The sequence below is a fragment of the Chaetodon trifascialis genome, chromosome 17, assembly GCF_039877785.1.
Source record: "Chaetodon trifascialis isolate fChaTrf1 chromosome 17, fChaTrf1.hap1, whole genome shotgun sequence".
NCBI lineage: Eukaryota > Metazoa > Chordata > Actinopteri > Chaetodontiformes > Chaetodontidae > Chaetodon > Chaetodon trifascialis.
In genome coordinates, this window is record NC_092072.1 from 14,094,834 (window position 1) to 14,115,901 (window position 21,068).

General features: G+C 42.9%; 1 protein-coding gene across 1 annotated transcript; it reads left to right on the top strand.

The window, feature by feature from the left end:
* The first annotated feature begins 409 nt into the window (after window positions 1–409).
* On the top strand, window positions 410–18,598 carry col1a2 (collagen, type I, alpha 2). The gene is made up of 50 exons (XM_070984916.1): window positions 410–591; window positions 1,448–1,449; window positions 3,745–3,780; window positions 4,244–4,327; window positions 5,027–5,083; window positions 5,275–5,319; window positions 5,457–5,510; window positions 5,661–5,714; window positions 5,841–5,894; window positions 6,008–6,061; window positions 6,645–6,698; window positions 6,947–6,991; window positions 7,181–7,279; window positions 7,516–7,569; window positions 7,909–8,007; window positions 8,395–8,439; window positions 8,757–8,855; window positions 9,033–9,086; window positions 9,204–9,311; window positions 9,419–9,472; window positions 9,623–9,721; window positions 10,019–10,072; window positions 10,206–10,304; window positions 10,419–10,472; window positions 10,606–10,659; window positions 10,812–10,865; window positions 11,121–11,174; window positions 11,283–11,327; window positions 11,560–11,658; window positions 11,772–11,879; window positions 12,011–12,064; window positions 12,183–12,236; window positions 12,857–12,910; window positions 13,066–13,119; window positions 13,275–13,382; window positions 13,491–13,544; window positions 14,115–14,168; window positions 14,360–14,521; window positions 14,669–14,776; window positions 15,140–15,247; window positions 15,501–15,554; window positions 15,653–15,760; window positions 15,864–15,917; window positions 16,112–16,219; window positions 16,381–16,434; window positions 16,815–16,922; window positions 17,079–17,322; window positions 17,467–17,651; window positions 17,774–18,016; window positions 18,167–18,598. Exons 1-50 carry the CDS (start codon window positions 522–524, stop codon window positions 18,311–18,313), a joined length of 4,056 nt encoding a protein of 1,351 aa, XP_070841017.1. The 5' UTR covers window positions 410–521; the 3' UTR covers window positions 18,314–18,598.
* The last annotated feature ends 2,470 nt before the right edge of the window (window positions 18,599–21,068 follow it).

Genomic DNA, 21,068 nt, shown 5'->3' on the forward strand with positions numbered 1-21,068 from the left:
AAACGGGCACATTTTACGCACAACCCTAAACTGCGCGCGAGGTTGAATGCCCGGCGCCCGTATCTCAGTACTGACGCTCCGGATTCACTGCAACCCGTAGGAGAGGGAAAAAACGTAGGCCTTCTTCTCCCTTTTAAACCTCGACGCTGTCCACGTCCTCAAAAAGAATGGATCTAATTAAAACGTTGCACTCGTCATCATCGCCAGAGCTTTGCCAAACGGTTGCTGGTGGAGAGGAGGCTGGGAGATGCAGCACCACATGACTGAGTCTGAGCTGGAGAGGGATGGGAGTCAGATTGGGTTTCTCTTCTCCCATTGGCCGGTGGGCTGACTTTTGACACGCAGACCAGGGACCCTCCTGCCGTATAAATAGGCCTGATAGAACTTTATTATTCTAGCATCACGGCAGCAGGTTTCTGCTAAGTTTGGAGTTACTCGTGTCACCACAACTGTATGCCTGCCTAAAGGTGGTTTAAAAACAAGGGCTCAGCAGCACAAGGAGTCTGCATGTCTGCTTAGACATGCTCAGCTTTGTGGATACCCGGATTCTGTTGCTGCTTGCAGTAACTTCATACCTAGCATCATGTCAATGTAAGTTCACTTATCTGCTCTTTGTCTGTGATGGATATTTTTTTCGGGTCCCACTGCTTGAGGATCTTGCGCTTGGCTTTTGTTTGGGACTTACATCAAGGTCAACCTGAAGACAGCGCAAAGCACTGCTGAATAAAACTCAACGGATTGAGCTCATGCAGAGGATTCTTCACTCTTTTTTTTGTTTTGTTTTTTGTTTTTTTCCAAGGATACAATTATAATGATTTGATTAGTTTCCGAGAAGGAGAAGTTGCACTCCTGAAAAAACTTTTCTCGTGTTGAAAGAGACCTCTGAAATTGTCGCCCTAGTGTCTTTTCGAAACTTTTAATGCATGTGGAGTTATTAAAATAGCCTAAATGTGAATTTTCTTTCAGACATAGGATGGAAAACTTAGTGGGGCGTTGTACATATTGTTCCATCCAGATGTCCAGGGGATGAAGCTTTATTATAGGAAACTACAATGTCTCCCCCTGCTGGCCATGGGTGCAAACATCTACTTGGCGCCAGTTAGATTTTCTCCTCTTTGAAGAGAGACAGAGCTATTTATCAAAGCTTAAGCAGAAGTGAGACTAAATGCTTGCATATTACAAAAGGTCTGTTAAACTAAATAGCTTTGTGCATACCATCTGTACAGTTACAGTTTACCACACGATTGATCATTATTTAGGTCACAAAACCATTTAAAGATTAACCTACAAGATATGCATTGAAGTTGAAGCGTCTTGACAACTTTTTTTCCTGTCAGAAAACATTAATTAGAGAGATAAGTAGTCCCACGTCACCTTGAATGTCCAAGTGCGCCACCTCGTGGTCTAGATTGGACATGAGGCGTTAGAGTTCAGGAGGAGGTCCCAGCTGTGCCAAACCCAGCCATGACCAGCTGGTCCAGATTCAGAGGGCAGCTGATGTCCACCTGCAACAAAGTGTGGATGAGAGATACAAACATCAGCCGTGAATGAAGGATGCAGTCATCAGTTAATCAATATCCAAACTATATTACAATTTTGGATGCTAGAATTGGATTTAACTGGGCTGAAATTCACCCCTTTTTAAGCCAAAATCAGAAAATGCATCCTTTAATAATACTGTAGCAGAAATCAGGTAACAATAGCAGATGTCTTAATTTCCCAATTGAAATGCTGTAGTTGTCACTCCTGTCCCAAAGGCATAAACTTCCTGTTCAGGCCTGTTAGCAGCTCAGTCCTTCTTATAGGGAATGCTATTGAATGCTGAATTTTACATTCGTTACCAAGTGAGACAGTTTTAAGACGTTCACCATGCAGAGATGGCCCCCAGCTGCACTTTTAGACATGGGCTGAGGCTTGTGCTAAAGCGAGTAGACTGTGTAAATAATGTGTGAAGGTTCATTGCTGTAGGCATGACAGATTCATTTGTTCAATAAGTCAAGCTATAGGTGGTAAGTTTAGTTATGTTGTGACAGTCCCAAACTCCACAACAGCTCCCCAGCTTTCTATTCCACACTGAATATTCTCAAAGCTGGTATTCCTTTGAACATTATTAGACTTTAACACGGTTATTGTGCATTTGAATTTCTCACATGAAAGCATTCAGTCTTGATTCTGCATAGTACAGTTACCTCGTCAGCATGTGCACATTTATAGACTATTTACATGCATAAGAAAGAGGATAATACCATTATAAAGAATATAGATGGATGGAAATGACAATGTCTCTTTTTCAGGTTGTATTTCTCTTAAAATGCTAACCATGTTCTAACAGAGTATTCCCTCTTCTCTCCCCACCCTCCTCTTGTCCCTCTTCCTCCTCCTCATCTCTCCAACGCTACAGACTCGGTTAGTACACATGCATGAAACCACAAAAGCATTTCTTAAAGATGGCTTTACCTTGTCACTTCGCCTTCATTTCTTACAAACGCTGCAAATTATTCCAGACCTCTTGGTTGGTGTTGACCATTTGAGCAATCTCCACGATGGGCAGAGCATTTCATTTAGGAATTTCTACCTCCTGAACCAAGATATTTCTTGCAGTTCCCCCTTCCTGTCCATGAATAGGTGAGGGTCCCATTGGCTAAAGTTTGTGTCAATGAAAGCTAAAACCGCGGCTCGGAGGCACCCAGGGGGCCTGGTACAAAGGATCCTTTCTGAGGACAGCAGAGAGGGGCAGAGGGAGGTTTGCCCCTAACAGCTGGCCTTGGGTCAGTTTGGAGTCTTCTTCTGCTCCTTGATTAAGGAAGCCATTTTTATGAAGCCTGATCTCAGACCAGCTAAGAAAGGTTGAGATCTTCATCTAAGATAAAACTTAAAAATGATTGTTATCAGTCAGTGTAAGACTGAGGCCTCTCTGATGTAAACACAGTAACCTGATGAGAGTTTGCTATGATGATTCTGCTAATTGCCAGTCAGCATAGTGTTTGCTGCATCATGAGCAGCACTTTAATGTGTCAGAGGTGCAGTATGCACTGTCTGGTTCTGGTAACACTTCAGAACTTGTTCCATACACTAATATGCTCTTACTGCCGAGAGATTGTTGAGTTTGGTTTGAGGCACTTCATCATGTTGCTTCTATTAGCATCTCTGTGCATGTGTTGATCTTTTGTACCACTTGTACATTGTTGTGCAGTTTCTGTACCTGCATGAGCATGCTTTATCCACCTTTGTAAGAGGATCACATACTAGTTTGCATGCTCTGCATTTATTTTTTACAATGGCCAGTCTTCATCATACCAATGCTAAAGATAAGGAAGCTGACTGTTCGATATAGCCTACACATTAAATGACCTGAGAGACTCTGAAAAGACTGAGTAAATAAATCTTACATTTATTTATCTTCTTTTCTATTCAGGGAAGAGTCAAGGTGAGCACATAATGTTGTTCTTATGTGTCATTTAGCACGTACAGTGTGGCATATCAGCATAAAGCAGTCTAGTCTAATCAGTGAAATGTGTTTTTACTTGCTTGTCCTCTCACTGTAAGGTCAAGTTTGTTCACTTACACATTTTATTGATACCAGATGGCTTGAATATAATTCAAATCTGAGTGTTTATTCACTTTTAGTTGCATTTAGTGTAGTTCAGATGGCATGCTTTGCTAGAGGAATATGGAGCTGGCATGTTGCTAAAGCAGCCATCTGCTCTGTGTTTTGGTCTGACTGAGTGGGTTTTTTCACTGCAGGGTCCCCGAGGAGACAAAGGACCTCGAGGTGACAGGGTAAGCTGACATGAAACTCTGCTGCCTTTGATCAAACAGCTGCTACCAAATATGTCATTGAAAGCATTTAATGTGGTAGATTTCCGATGCATCTATGGGACTGTGTTTGTTGACATCATTTGACCTTTTAACCCCAGTAGGCCACACCTCTTTGTTTACATCCCCCGTAGGCCTGTTGTTCACATCACCGTAATGGTGACGTGAAAGGATATGATTTCAAACATTGACCACAGTTATTTCATTGTCAATAGAATTTTTTTTAGTACTTCTTTCACACTGTTGCTCATCAGTCTCATCATGTCTTATAATAACACAATTTGCTACAATAGAGCTAAAACTTCCAGTTACACGTAAATTCTTGTTTCTGTTCATTTATGAAATAGAATAATGACAAGAAACCATCCTATCAGCAGCGGTTCATTTAGTAACAGTGTTTACTCACTATATCATCTGTGTTTTACAGGGTCCTCAGGGCCCAAATGGAAGAGATGGTAAACCTGGACTCCCCGGCCCCGCTGGCCCCCCTGGTCCCCCTGGACTCGGAGGAGTAAGTCCACCGTTTATACTCGCAAAATATGCCACTTGACCTTGCACTGTTTATCTCAAAAAGTGGTCCAGAGACTTTGATAATAGCTGTGATTTGACACCCCATATTTCTCATGCAAACTATGCAGAAAAGGCATTAAATATGTCACTTTGATGTATGGGTTTGACTCACATTTGGCTCGTCCAGCGTTGCAGGCCGTGATTCTTTGCAGCGTGAGGCTGGCAGTGTTTGTAATCGCCCCGCTACTCTGTCATGCTAACAAATGTAGTTTTGTTTGAGCTCACCGAACCAAATTCCTATCAGTTATGTTCAAATGACTATGAAGTATTGAATCTCATTAACAATGTCATAACCCTGTGAACTTTGACCTTTTGTCATTTACCAATTTGACACCAAGCCCAACAGATAACACACGAATGTTAGCGATGATGAAATGTCTTTCAAGTTTTTAAACCATAAAAACTGGAGGATGCTCACTTGCATGTTATGATAAATCAGTTCATAGGTACAAACAATCACCAGTTGAAGTATTTTTTATGGCTGATTACTGTGTCATGTTGATAATGTAGGAAGGCTGGGAAATAGCCTCTGTTATTTGTCTGAAGTGGATCAATGCTCTGCTTGTCCAATAGCCCTGATGTATTAGAAGTTTTGCATTATGACTAATTAATGTGTGTGGGATTTTTTTTTTTTTTTCAGAACTTTGCTGCTCAGTATGATGGTGTAAAAGCTCCTGATCCCGGTCCTGGACCCATGGTGAGCCCCTTTCTGTCTGCCACACACACACACCAACATACAAATGAATGCACATCAGAGCTGTCAGTTATTTTTACATGCTTTCCTTGTCTGTGGTGGGCTACTTATATCTCACACCTTGACAAAGTGCACTGGCATCGATTAATTTACTGTTGAATTATATGACTAATTAATGTATTTCTACTTTTCAGGGCATGATGGGTGCCAGAGGCCCTCCCGGACCTCCTGGACCCCCTGTAAGTTCACACACACCACTGCAAATTCAAACTATGGAGTGATCTGATTAGACTTTCCTCTCACCATAACCTGAAAATGCAACAATACTGTGTTGACTATATGAAGACTTATTGCTGTGCCCCTCCTCATTCAACAGGGACCTCAGGGACACACCGGACACCCTGGTGAGCCCGGAGAGCCTGGACAGACTGTAAGATTATCCTCCAAAATATTCACAATTCTGCAAATTAACATGTGACAACAGAACTGCTTTGATATCACTTACCTGTGAGACTCAACCATCACCTTTAAAGCATTTGTCATCTCTGAGATCTTAAATACTTTGGTTCTCTTTCCCCAGGGCCCCGTTGGTGCTCGTGGCCCCCCTGGACCTCCTGGCAAGGCTGGAGAGGACGTACGTATATATTTGTATTTCTACAAGCACTTTTTTTGAGTTTTGCAAAAATTTACCTTTTTTCTCTGCTGTGTTGTAATAGATGTGAGTTGTTGCGTTGCTAACGTCTTTGTTGCTGACTCACAGGGTAACAACGGCAGACCTGGTAAGCCCGGAGACAGAGGTGCCCCCGGCCCACAGGTAAGAGGTTTTTTCCTTAACACGCAGAATGAAACACAAACATACACAAACATAAATCTGAGCAGCAAATATGGACTTTGTAGAACTGATATCTCCTTGGTTTTGTATCACAGGGTGCTCGTGGATTCCCCGGAACCCCCGGACTTCCAGGAATGAAGGGACACAGAGTGAGTGTCGATCTTTTCCTCTGCTTAGTTTGAACTTTGCCTGCGTGGTAATCACCTGAAACCCACTGGCTTGCAGCAAGCAGCCGAAAGTGCTCCAAAAAAAGGGACAAAAATGGCTCCACCTGTGCTGTGTAAAATGTGCACTGAAATATTTTGGAGCATCATAACCAGCACGTCTAGGAACGATTATGGACCCAAATTCCTTGCAAACTAGAAATAAGAAAGAACTGTCCCTGTTTTGTATGAGAACTTCTCATCTGTGACGTCACTTCATGGCTATTGGAAAGTAGATATCTTCCATGTAAACCAGTGCCAAATGGTAATCTTAGAAAAGCTTCTTTAAAGTCTCACATGAGACTTTGGATGTCTAGTTGTCAGTAGGTATTGTTACTGAAGGTCAAACAAGCATTTTTCTTGTTTATCCACATCCTGATCCTTTTTATAATCTGATTTTTATCTAACAAGGATCCCCATCACCTCATTTTTGTCCCCTAGATCCTCTTTTTTCTGCCTGTTTCTGGTGTAGCACATTTTAGTACCAATAGCAGATCACTATAAGCATCACTGTCTTTCTGTGTTTCAGGGTTACACTGGTCTGGATGGACGCAAGGGAGAGCCTGGTGCTGCTGGCGCCAAGGTAAGAAGGGCCCCCCTCTCATGACTAGAGCAACAAATGCTCCTACTGAGTGCTTCACTTCATGTTGGAGCCCTGTTCCTCATAGACCTATTTTAATGTTGATGTTACCCTACTGATAGAAATCATGGGTGTACACTTGATTTTAGTCCTCACTTTGCTCTTGATGAGCAAGATATCTATTTGACCTGTTGCTACATGACCTTGAGTCACTCCAGGTACCTAATCACCCCCTCCTGTCTCTCCCATAGGGTGAGCCTGGTGCCCATGGAGCTGCTGGAAGTCCTGGACTGGCTGTAAGTTTTTGTTCCAGATTCACCACTTATGCACAAAACCTTAGTAAACCTGAATAAAACCCATGCTTAGCTTTTGTTGTCATTCACCATGATTATTCATCTTCCTCATTTTAATCATTTGCCATTACACGATTACAGTTAAGACACTCTTCTCATCTCTTCTGTTCTTTTTGCGTGTCCTCCCTTTAGGGATCTCGTGGTCTGGCTGGTGAGAGAGGTCGTCCTGGCCCTGCTGGCCCTGCTGGTGCTCGTGGTGCTGATGGCAATGTTGGACCCGCCGGCCCTGCTGTAAGTATTGTCCCTTTAAGCCCTATCTTTATGATACCAATCCAGATGTACTTTGTGATTGGTGTCTCATAGTATAAATAATGAATAATATGATACCGAAGGAGCAATTGTACCACTAAATGTAGATTCTATACATATAACTGCACTCATATCAGACAAACCATTTTTGAACTTGACCTTAATGTTAACTTACATTACACACATCCTGATGTCATGTCTGCTGTTCTTTTACCCAGGGTCCCCTTGGTGCTGCTGGTCCCCCAGGTTTCCCCGGCGGCCCTGGCCCCAAGGTAAGTGACATCACCTTCTGTGGGGTTCATATCCTCCCTAAGAGGGTCATGTTTAGGGCCACAAAAGGGGATAATTCTCCATAACCTATCAGTATAAGCATCTTCTTCTAATATCCCCAGGGGAATAGTTCATACATGTAACAGCCTCAGAAACTATAAACTATTTGTTTTTATGATTAAAAAAAACATTTCAGACACATGCATTTAAACCACTAACTGATCTCTTAAATACACCTCCTCATGCTTTCATCGTGATATTATCAGCTTGTAGGGTCTAATAAATTGATTTTTAAATGTCATGGCATTATTTGATTATGGATGTATTTTTGCCTCTGATAGGGAGAGATTGGAGCTGCTGGAGCTACTGGCCCATCTGGAGCTCAGGGATCAAGAGGAGAGCCCGGTCCCAATGGCGCTGTTGGCCCCGTTGGTCCCCCTGTAAGTACACAAAGATATTTCTGCTCAGACTCCCAGCTCAGCTTCTGCCTGCCCTGGAAAAATTTCAAGCAAAAAGATGCATTTTATTTAGTTTGAGACTTTAATTTAGTCTTGTTTGTTGTGTTGTTCCAGACTAGATCAATCAAGTCCAAAACTCTGAATATGAATATTGACATTTATGCTAAATTATGAAGATGATTGGCATGTTTTCGGAAGCAGTGCCTTTGTTATTCATATATATGGCCCTTAACTGATTGTTTTAGTCACTTCTGGTTCTGTAAATAATTCTTTACACAGCAGTTATAGTGTCATTAGGTTTCGCATTATTATCACATATTCCCTATTATAGTGCTTTGGATTCCCTAATTTCTTATTCTTTCCCTTTAGGGTAACCCTGGTGCTAATGGTCTGAATGGAGCCAAGGGAGCCGCTGTAAGTATTCAAGCTGTACTATTAGAGCATATATAGGTCAAAGGTCATTTAGGGTCAATTATACCTAGGCCATGCTACACACACAATACATGAATAATCAGGTTTTTGCAATCACAGAACAGGATTTAGTATTACTGATAGAAGGATGCAGTTTTTATTTTTTCTATTACAATTTAGTCTCTATTATTAATTATATGATATTATATTAGATTACATTGCATTACATTATATTATAGAAAAAGTATACAATGATAAACATAACACACCTAGAAATCGGCTAGAGTTATGCTCAACTATCCATCATGGCTGTTATTTAGGGCACCCCTGGTGTTGCTGGAGCTCCTGGCTTCCCCGGACCAAGAGGAGGACCTGGACCCCAGGGCCCACAGGGTGCTGCCGGACCCAGAGGCCTTTCTGTAAGTACACAACAATCACACACAAAAACTCACAGAAAACATACATACACTTGAAAGCATGCAGATGCACATATCACATACACCCCAATGCAGACACGCAGAAACACTTTCAAATAATTGTACATTTGATGATTTATCTTGTCATGAATTGCATCTGTTCATCTGTTTCTGTTTTAGGGAGATCCTGGTGCTCAGGGAGTTAAGGGAGACGGTGGTCCCAAAGGAGAGCCTGTAAGTTCATATTCTGATCCTGTTCTTTAGTTTAAAATTCCACCAAACTGAATCTGAAGACCTCTGCATACGCTGTTTATGACTGTTGCCCTTTAACTTCTCTGATGCCTTCTTCAGGGTAACTCTGGACCTCAGGGACCCCCCGGACCTCAGGGTGAGGAGGGCAAGAGAGGATCCACTGGTGAGATCGGTGCTACTGGACCTGCTGGCAACCGTGGAGCAAGAGTGAGTACCAGACCTCCATCTTGGATGGGGTTGTGTTGCACCAAAGCAGATCCAGATGTTATGTACTGTACGTGGATCACCTGCTAATGCCTGTGTGTCTCCTTTAGGGCGCTCCTGGCAGCCGTGGTATGCCTGGCTCTGAGGGAAGAACTGGCCCAATTGTAAGTTAACAAATCTCATTCCACCAACATGCAGTTTAATAGTCCTAGAGCTAACCAAAAACAATGCGTTCTTCCACTTCAAAATACACTCAGTGATGAGGCAAAGCTTCCTCCTCATTTCTCTTGGACCTCTTTGTCTCCTTCACGTAGGGTATGCCTGGTGCCCGTGGTGCTAGCGGTGCAGCTGGACCTCGTGGACCCCCTGGAGATGCTGGCCGTGCTGGTGAGCCTGGTGCTGCTGGTCTCAGGGTGAGTGTTTTGCTAAGTTCTGTTATTGAACAGTGTCAGAGGGATCTGATGTCTTTGTGAGTTCTCTGAGTCTAGTAAATCAGACAGCTAAAGGACAGAATAGGCCTTTTGCAAATTGGATTAGCTGCGTAGAATAGCTTTGACAAGTAATGCTATAATGGTTTTGAGACAAGAATGCTGAATTTGTTGACGATTAAACCCAAGATTTTGAAGAAAGTTAGATGGCTCAAGGGTTGAACTGTAACAGTACAGATTACTGACGATAGATTCATCCAAATGACTGTTTGTTTTCCACAGGGTCTCCCAGGAAGCCCTGGAAGCTCTGGACCCCCAGGAAAGGAGGGACCTGCTGTGAGTAAATCTCAATTTTACATCAGGATTGACACATTCATATTGCTCTCAGTCTACACTGTTTACAATCATATTTGCTCTAATGAATGCCATTAACGTGACTTCCTGCTGTACTTCCTGTGCCCTCCTACAGGGTCCTGCTGGACAAGATGGCCGCACTGGACCTCCCGGCCCAACTGGACCTAGAGGCCAGCCAGGAAACATTGGCTTCCCCGGACCCAAGGGACCTGGTGTAAGTAGAGATAAAGCCAAGGCTGGGGAATGAGCATATATCCTTTAGTTTATCATAACCTGTGTTTAAATGTTTTTGTTGTGTTTTTTAAACTCTACTTTTGACCTCCTTCAGGGTGAGCCTGGCAAGCCTGGAGAGAAGGGACCTACTGGCCCCACTGGACTGAGAGTAAGTAAAAAAAAATGCCCAGCAAGTGTTAACTACATAGTCCACTGTAGCATACTGATAAAACATTTGAATATTTCAGCCATATGTTTTGTCAGTTGTCATAGAGTGTCTTCGTGTTCCTGTCTGTGTGTAGGGAGCCCCTGGACCCGATGGCAACAATGGTGCCACTGGTGCTGCTGGACCTGCTGTAAGTACTCTTAAACACAATACTCATATCTCCCTCTTTTAATGGCAGCTTTCTCTTTTTCTGACAAATACATACAACATTTCATATGATTTTGCTATCATAACCATCGGTGTGCCATTTTCAACATTGATATTCTCACTTTCTCTGTGCAGGGTGGTCCTGGTGAGAAGGGAGAGCAGGGACCCTCTGGAGCTCCTGGCTTCCAGGTTTGGATCCTTCATCTGACGCTATATAAACAATTTAGAGCAAACTTACTGAGGGAAACTTCTCCTTACTTTCAGTAATTCAGAAATTCAGTACATCCTCAGTATATCCCTTTAGGCTGATGTTTGGATTTCTTGTAGATTTCAAGCATATTTGATATATTTCTTGTACCTCAGGTGTCCTTTTTAGATAGCACTGTTTGAATAAATGGCCCTGTTGAGTCCATTATTCCTGATGTTGGGGCTTCATATTTTCAGGGTCTGCCTGGCCCCGCTGGAGCTGCTGGAGAGGCTGGCAAGGCCGGAGACAGAGTAAGTAACACACAGACACACACTTAGTTTATCCCATGTTGTACATTCAAACCACAGATATTGTAAAATAAGCAGAATATCTCTAACCTACTATTCATGTCTCTATAGGGTATCCCAGGAGACCAGGGAGTTGCTGGAGCTGCTGGTGCAAAGGTATGTTCACCTGTCCATGCCTTCATTCTGGGTATATTTACATCAAATGAAGCAAGACACATTATTTTCTCATAGCCTCGCAGATTTTTTAGTTTTAGTAAGATGCCATTTATATAGTTAGAACAGAAGAAATTGTTCCAGACGGAAACTGTCACATTGTGACAGGTTGGCATGTATGCAATAAAAAACACATCCACACAAAGGCACTGACTCCCTCTGCGTGTTCCTCCAGGGAGAGCGTGGTAACCCTGGTGCTGCCGGAGCTTCTGGACCTCAGGGACCAATGGGAGCCCGTGGACCCGCTGGAGCCCCCGGAGCTGATGGTGGCAAGGTAAGATAATGACATGGTGAAATTTTTTGGAATCGCAATATATAAGTGCCAAGGTCATATATGAGATCATGAAGCCTGTGTGTTAAACCATAGTTTGCCATGTCTGTTTCTAGGGAGAGCCTGGTGCTGCTGGAGCTGCTGGTGGTCCTGGACATCAGGGACCTGGTGGCATGCCCGGTGAGCGTGGAGCTGCTGGTACCCCTGGACCCAAGGGAGAGAAGGTAAGTTCCAAAATCTACCACCTGCAAACAAAGTGGGATTTTATCCCTGAAAATAACTCAGGTTTGTTAATGAGAATTCATGAACTCATTGTCATTCTCAGTCTTACACCCTCTTCTTCTCTCACCTATAGGGAGAGCCTGGACACAAAGGACCTGATGGTAATGCTGGCAGAGATGGCGCCCGTGTAAGTTAGACTCTCTAATTCTTCTTGAGGCACTTTGTGCAAAAATCGTAGTGGTTCACTCCATTAGTTTGAGTGTAGCAGCCAGAGCTTCAGTCTTAGTGTCCTCTCCTCTTTCTAGGGTATGCCTGGACCCGCTGGACCTCCTGGACCCACTGGAGCCAATGGAGACAAGGTAAGTAGCTAATGTATGGATGTCATTTACCACAACACATATAATAACGTAAAACCATCAGAATAAAGTTATTTAGGATATATGCTGTAACACAGTTTAATTAGTGTAATGGACCTTGTTACTACCTAAAAATGGCTGCCTCCAACATTATTCAAGATGGCTGACAGACTTGTACCAGTGACCTACAATAGAAACTCATCAAGACATGTCTCAGAGATCAAATCACTGTCAGAAATTCTCTCTTGGATGACCAATGTCACTCCATATCTCTGGAAAGCCCACTCTGTAGAATAAAATTGCCGTTACCCCCAATATAGCATTGTATCTGAAGTCAGAACATCAACACTGCCACCTGATGGTTGCTTTGTTATATTACAACAATGGCTCCATTATAACATAATGTATGATAGCATTGGTATAAACACAATAACTTCAGCAAAAGAAATGAAACTTTGATATAGTGTAAATACTTCCATGCTGTTGACACTACCTTTACATTATGTGGCATTATAAAAGAAAAAACAATCGACTACCTCTTGCTAACAAAAGATTTCTCACATGAATTTATAGATGATGCAGCAATGCTAACCTAGTGAAACACTCGCTGTTCTCTCCTCTAGGGTGAGAGTGGTGCCTTCGGACCTGCTGGACCTGCTGGAGCTCGTGGACCCTCTGTAAGTAGCTATGGCTGACTCCCTTCATCATAACAAATATCACCTGTTTTTCACCCTAAATGAGCCATTGACATAAACATCAGATGAAGGCCATAAGACAGCCTTTTCTAAGACAGCGTAAACAGTCCTCCTGACTAACTGCTTGATGCCCACAGGGAGAGCGTGGAGAGGTTGGACCTGCTGGAACTTCTGGATTTGCTGGACCCCCTGTAAGCCATCAGCCAATCACTTTGCAGTACAAAACACACAAATCCTGTCAAAGCAGCAGGATATCATTACTACACAAATCAACACACAAATACGGATGCACACATACACATCTGCCCAGATATTGACTCAGCCCCATTACTCTTACTGCCTACAGGGTGCTGACGGTCAGCCTGGAGCAAGAGGAGAGCGTGGACCTTCTGGAGGAAAGGGAGAAGTTGGCTCTGCTGGACCCGCTGGACCTGCTGGACAGTCTGGACCTGCTGTTAGTACCATTTAAACCAGATACAGACAACTGCATTGCAAATCTAATCTGACAGATGAGCTATGAGCGTTATTGAATTGTGTCTGATTTCTTCATCTGTTTATCTAGGGTCCTGCTGGTGCTGCTGGACCTGCTGGTGCTCGTGGAGACACCGGTCCTCCTGTGAGTATTCAAACATAAACAAGAATTCCTCCCAATACCTCTTCCATAGGCACTTAATTAGATTAAAACATGAGCACAGATTTATTCACTGTCGCACAAACATGTACCTGCCACACAGGCACACACACGCACTCACTTCAGCCCTTTTTAACCAAGTTGGAGCTAATAGAGCATGTAGTGACTTGAAATTAAGATAAAATGTCATGAGCCGAGTGAATCAGAAATGGCTTTTCTTATCTTATCCTAACAGTTTTCCACATCAAGCACCATGAAGATGCTCTTTCCTGCAGTTCGAGCCACAAACTAATAAATCCCCTTTTAGCCTTCCATAAATGGGTTCATTGGTTCTATTTTCAAGAATAAATGAGGTTGCAGGCTGCAGCAGTACTCTTTAGTAGACTTTAAAAACCTCACATACCTCACAGCCACAAAGCCATCATTTTAAAATGTTGAAAAAAGCAAGGTAGTGACATGCAACATTTTGTGCTCTTTCTGTGCTTTTATTATTTTTTCATCTGTGCTCCATGACCAGAAAATACCCTTACCATATGTGTTTGTTTCTGATGTCAGGGTCTGACTGGTTTCCCTGGTGCTGCTGGCAGAGTTGGTGCTGCTGGTCCCTCTGTGAGTATTGCTTTAATGTTTACAATCATTAGTAAACACACACATGCAAACCCACAATGAATTCACTTGATTACATAAGTAACTTTTTCAAATACTGCTTCAGTATCAGTATCATATACTAAACACACAAACATATGAGCATACACACACACACTCACAATCACTCACCCACCCTCTTCCTCTTACTTTAGGGTATTGTTGGACCCCCTGGCCTCGCCGGCCCTGCTGGTAAGGATGGCCCTCGTGGACTCCGTGGTGATTCTGGTCCTGCTGGTCCTTCTGGAGAGCAGGGTATGGTTGGACCACCTGGTCCATCTGGAGAGAAGGGATCTTCTGGAGAGCCTGGCCCTGCTGTAAGTTAGAACTTTTTTCAGTCAAAATTATGAGACAATGATACTCTGAAATCTTGAAGCTGCAGCAGTTGGATAAATAAATGTAACTAAGCTTATATCACTATGATCCATGCTCAGTGTATTGATATGTGGCCTGTGTGTGTTTAGGGTCCTCCTGGTGCTCCTGGAACCAGTGGTCCTCTTGGACTTCAGGGATTCGTTGGTCTGCCTGGTGCTAGAGGAGATCGTGGTTCACCTGGTGGTCCTGGTGCTTTGGTAAGTACAAATCAATGCTGATAGTACCCCCAAGGAATTCACTTATGCTATGACCAACTTTTTTATCATTCAAAACTTCATCTCCAACATGATGGAACTGTTCCAGATGTGTATTAGCAGTTAAGTTTTATATGTTCAAACAAACAACGCATAGATGCAAGATTTTGAATATGTATGACTGTTGGGAAATTCAAAAGATTACACAAATCTGTGCATAGTTATTACATCACAATTCCCATTTTGCACTCTCCTTTGACTGCACACATGCATCGATGCTCAATAAAAGATTTACATTTGTATCGCATTCAGTGTGAAGCCTTTGACTGTATTTGACCCAATGCATTTCTCTGCGCCTTATCACAGGGAGAGGCTGGTAGAGTTGGACCTGCTGGTCCACCTGGAGCCCGTGGTCCCCCTGGCAACATTGGTCTGCCTGGTATGACTGGACCCCAGGGAGAGGCTGGACGTGAGGTAAGGACTGAACCGGCCAATTACAAGTACTGTGACGACCTGCTTATAGGTGACCTGTGATCAAGTGTGCAGAGTATCAATATATCATGTGGAAGTCATGTCACTTGAGTTCCAGTAAATATAATTACAGTTTATTGGATGCACAAAAACAGCTCACCTGGACATTATTCCATAGACTCATAACAACCTGACACCTGATAAAAGGATATGCCAGAAACTTCTATCTAAACACTAATATTTTTGCCACTTACAGGGTAACCCTGGTAACGATGGACCCCCTGGTCGCCCTGGTGCTCCTGGATTCAAGGTAATGCCCTTTCACATACCTTAAGCATATTTATATACAGAATACATACACATATTCTGTGGTCTGACCTGCATCTTCCCTTTTTCACCATTCTTTAGGGAGACCGTGGTGAGCAAGGACCCGCTGGCGCCATGGGACTTGCTGGTGCACCTGGACCTGCTGGACCCACTGGAGCTTCTGGCAGACCTGGAAACCGTGGAGAGGCTGTAAGAAACAGTAACTCTAAGTAACTTCCAAGTAACATTTGCAGGGTACAATCCATCTGCTTGTATCACTCATCCTTTTATTCTTGTCTTTCCTTGTCTCTAGGGCCCAGGAGGTCCCTCTGGACCTGTTGGCCCCGCTGGAGCTAGAGGTGCCGCTGTGAGTACAATAAACCCATGCAGTCATAGAAATAACACATTGTTCATTGACTTAAAGTACACCAGTGTTCCAATTCCATGGCACATAATGATTTCATGTCTTCACAACAAATTGTATTCTATTCTAGCAGCATTCGGTTTCTGGCTGTGTGTTCATTTTGTATGTGTGTATGTGTGTGTGTCTGTGTGTTATAGGGACCTGCTGGAACCCGTGGTGAGAAGGGAGGTGCTGGAGACAAGGGAGAGAGAGGCATGAAGGGTCTGCGTGGACATCCTGGTCTCCAGGGAATGCCTGGACCTTCTGTGAGTGATGGCACACCAATATACTGCACATGAAATATATAAACGTATAGCTACATGTGCTTGTATCAACATGATACAGTACACCATAATGTTATCACTGTATGCAAAGAAAGTCTTATTAATCATTACAATGTTATTCAACGGTGCACTTCTCTCTTCAGGGACCCTCCGGTGACACCGGATCTGCTGGATCTGCTGGACCCGCTGGACCCAGAGTGAGTGGAACACTAATAACCCATAATACACCATTGGTTGTCTTTTTCCTCCTGTATTCAAAGAGGTACCATGGCCCAAATCCAACACTTAGATATGAGCCAGTAATAAGCAGAAATATGTATACAACAGCAGAGGAAGATGTCTAGGATTGTCGTGATATGATGATCTGTAGGTGATATAACATGATGAACTGCAATCAGAGCTCAGAAAACACCTCTAAAGATGACAGAACCTTCATAACTTTCAACTTTTGTACTTTGTTTTTCTCATGACCACTAAAGCACCAAACACAGGAGATTCTGCAATCTGCAATCATATGTAATGCAGGATTTCCAAAAATGAAAAATGTGTGACTGTCATGTGATGACCTCCTCTTTAGGGACCTGCTGGACCCCATGGACCCGCTGGTAAGGACGGCAGAGCTGGTAGCCATGGTGGCATCGGTTCTCCTGGTGCTCGTGGACCCCCTGGATACGTTGGTCCTGCTGTAAGTACATCTATTTTGTCTGCATCTGCTCTAGAACAAAATTTTGTTGTTTTGTAAACCAGATAGTTAAGCTCCATTGTACAGCAAAGGATCCTCTGCAAATGTTCCACCTGCAACTGTGGTCAACATGTCAGTCCACTCTGTTATCCGCTTCAGGGTCCCCCTGGATCTCCCGGTCTGCCTGGACCTCCTGGCCCCGCTGGTGGCGGATATGATGTTTCTGGATATGATGAGTACAGAGCTGATCAGCCTGCTCTGAGAGCCAAGGACTACGAGGTTGATGCCACCATCAAGTCCCTCAATACTCAGATCGAGAACTTGCTCACCCCTGAGGGATCCAGGAAGAACCCTGCCCGCACCTGCCGTGACATCAAGCTCAGCCACCCAGACTGGACCAGCGGTAAGCTCAACTTAATCTGATAGACCCAAGGGGCATGTGTACCCCCACATTTCGTAAGGTTTAGATATCTGTTTGGAGTCCATATACAGTAAGAGTAAAGTACCCTCTTTCCATCAGTTTGACTCACTTTTTCCCACCCTGTAGGATTCTACTGGATTGACCCCAACCAGGGCTGCATCAATGATGCCATCAAGGTCTTCTGCGACTTCAACACCCGCGAGACCTGCATCCATGCCCACCCCGCAAGCATCGCCCAGAAGAACTGGTTCAGAAGCACCGAGAACAAGAAGCACGTCTGGTTCGGAGAGACCATCAATGGTGGTACTGAGGTGAGTGTCTGAAAAGAAGAAACACATTTTATTTCACTAGCACACAAGACCAGGAAATGACAAATAACAGATGTTATATTTTCTGTATGGTAAGGTTGACTGTCATTCTTTCTTCCATGCAGTTTACCTACAATGATGAGACCATCAGCCCCCAGAGCATGGCCACCCAGCTGGCCTTCATGCGCCTGCTGTCCAACCAGGCTAGCCAGAACATCACCTACCACTGCAAGAACAGCGTTGCCTACATGGATGGTGAGAGCGGCAACCTGAAGAAGGCTGTGGTGCTCCAGGGCTCCAACGATGTGGAGCTGAGGGCCGAGGGCAACAGCCGCTTCACCTTCTCTGTGCTGGAGGATGGCTGCACTGTGAGTAGCTTCTCCAGTTCTTTTCTTCGGTCATTACTGTGCCTTCATCGCTTCAGTTTCATTCTTCTTCTTTGCCTTACACCTGTGCAATTTGTATTATTTTGCCACTGTTTTAAAAAGAGGTCTCCTTTTCTTTCCTCAAACCTGCAGAGACACACTGGCGAGTGGAGCAAGACAGTGATCGAGTACAGAACAAATAAACCATCTCGCCTGCCCATCCTCGACATTGCACCTTTGGACATTGGTGGAGCTGAACAGGAGTTTGGTTTGGACATTGGCCCAGTCTGTTTCAAATAAATAGACTCATGATAAATTAACACCAAAAAAGAGAGAAAGAACGAAAAAACAAAATCTCTGCCCTTCTTTCTGTGTTGTTTTTTATACTGAATGCTGATTTCTCTCTGCGCATCCACTTGCTTAAGATGGGCAACTATCTGAGAGGACTGAACGGACTGAACGGAGCGTTTGTGCAATGCAAATTAATACAGCAACCCAAAGGGACGCGGGAAAACACCTTGTTGTGGGACATCATGTCATCCTTTTGTAAAAAATAAAAGAAGTGTAATAAAAACGCTGAAAGTATGCATCACTTTGTGGTCTTTGTATATCTTCCAAAGAGGAGGTTTAAAACCACAATTTCCATGAAAAAAAGGTTTAAACTACCTCATGCATGTACCTAAAGAAAATACTATTGACACAACCTGGGTCCACAACAGAGATGTTAAGACTTCTAATGCTTCAAGCTTTGTCCCGTATCGGAAGGTGCTCAGTTACTTGAAGCAGAGATCTATGGTGCTAATATGCAGCTGTGGAGCAAACCACTTTTTTACTGTATTACTTTGTATTGACATTTGAGGAGTCTTGCATTCGTCCCCTGATGTTCCCCCACTTTAAGCAGGTGGAATGTTCTTAAACCTGATGTCTGGTTTTTGTTTTGTTTCATTTCATTTTGTTCCTTTTTTTTGTTTTGTTTTGTTTTGTCTAGAAGGTTTTTTGTTTTGTTTTTTGTTCAGGCTTTTTAACTCTTCAAACCCCACACACAGTGTTCATACTGACAGCACATATTTCATCCAATTCTGAATGGTTTTTAGGCGGCCTCTCTCTCTCTCAAAAAATGACACCACAAAGTCTATTGTACCTATTTTGTATATGTGAGATGTTTAAATAAATTGTGAAAAGTTCTGAAATAAAGCATGTCCAATGTTCCAAAACACACTACTCAGTGACTTAAGTGCTTTCATGTTTTAATAGCACCAGTGAAGGTGTTTCACTGTTTTTTGGTTCTAGTTTTGGCTGATGATTTATATATCATCACTAACTTAAACATCTTCCTATCATGGAAGCACAGCCATATCCTCATTTGCCAGCCCCCCTTTTCTTGCTTTTCAAAGGTACATCCAATTTTAATGTACAGTAAATTTCTGTTGACACTGTCCATGCCAATGTGTGATTACTAACGTGCATTGTTTCTTGTAAATATGCATCCTCTGATGTTGCTTATTCTTGCATAATACAGCTTTTGCATCCAAATAAATTTCTGTGATTTGGATCAAGGCTTGAATTGCGGTGATGTATGCATACCGATTTGAGTTAGATTCACAATGGGAACATGGCAGCTCTCTTGTTTTGTCAGTTTGTCAGAGGCTGAGAATCAGTGTGAGTTCAGTGTGTTGAGGAACTGGGATATGCAAGCTTTCTGAAAATGGTCATTTAATTATACCTCCACATGTACAAGCAGCTCTGTTCAGCTGGAGTTGAAGGCATCAAAGGTCACTTGCGTCACTTTCTTTAACCACTAGAAGGCAGCATGGCACGTTTTTATTGGCATCCTTAATGTAGCCTTAGGGCCAGCCAAATAAACACATTATCTTTCACCACTGAGCCGCAAAGGATGCCTTGGACACAAGATGCATCTATAGGTCCACAGCATCCACTAATTACATCAAAATCACAGATTGGAATGACACACCTCAGGCCACAAACACATAAGCTATTTTCTTTTTTTACTTATTAAAGCTGTGGAAACTGATGTGGTGGAAAGCAGAAAAGCAGTATCCCAGACTGTTTTTAAGTACAATTTGAGATACTTTTACTTCACATTTCATGCTACCTACATACTACCTCTACTTCACGACATTTCAGAGAGCAAAATTCTCCTTATTTTTTTGTCCATTACATTTATCTGACAGATAGAGTTACTGGTTTCTTTGCAGTTCAAGATTTTACATTCAAAACATATTATTGTCTCACAAATATGATGCACAATTTATATTAAAAGACCTAAAGGTATGGCTAGACCAAAATGCTAGGTGGCCCCTGGAGCGAGAATTTGGCTCCTCTTTCATTTTATGCCCAAGACCTAGAGACCAACCTGCACTGCTTTGCTGGAGTACTACCTGGCTCCAGGTTGTCTGTACTGCCATAAACATATCTTTATTTACAGATATGCACCATGTGAGCACAATATAAAGTAAAAATAACAGAGATCATGCTTCAGAGCACAAATTCATAAACAAACTTGCAGTTATTCAAATTGCATACAACCAATTAGAAGATAGTGAACCTGGGGCTGAGGGGGTTTCCTGGGGTCTAGGGTCTTGTAGCAGATGTCCTCTTTTCCCAGGATGATAATCTAAGTATAGAAGCATCATAAGTTCTTCTACTATACTTAAAGTATATTTTGCTGTCTTAGGTAACATTTTGGATGCAATATCTTTAATAGTAGTATTTTAACACTGTGGTATGACTACTTTTGGAATTATTTTTAGGATTTAAGTATTGTTTAAACTCCACTTCTGACTCAGTCCAAACCTGCTGATTTATTACAGTCCCTGTTTATGATGAGCAGGTACCCTGCAAACTTGCTTGGACACCTTCGGTATTTTCAGAAGTGCGTTGTTTGCACTGCAGGCTGTTAATTATAACTTCCATTCATCTCTGAAATAAGAAAAAAACATTTGTATGGGTATAAATAATACCTGTGGGTTGTGTCTGTCCGACCCAGACAAAGCAATACAAGTTGCTGAGAGTATGAAAACAATGTTTCAGCAGA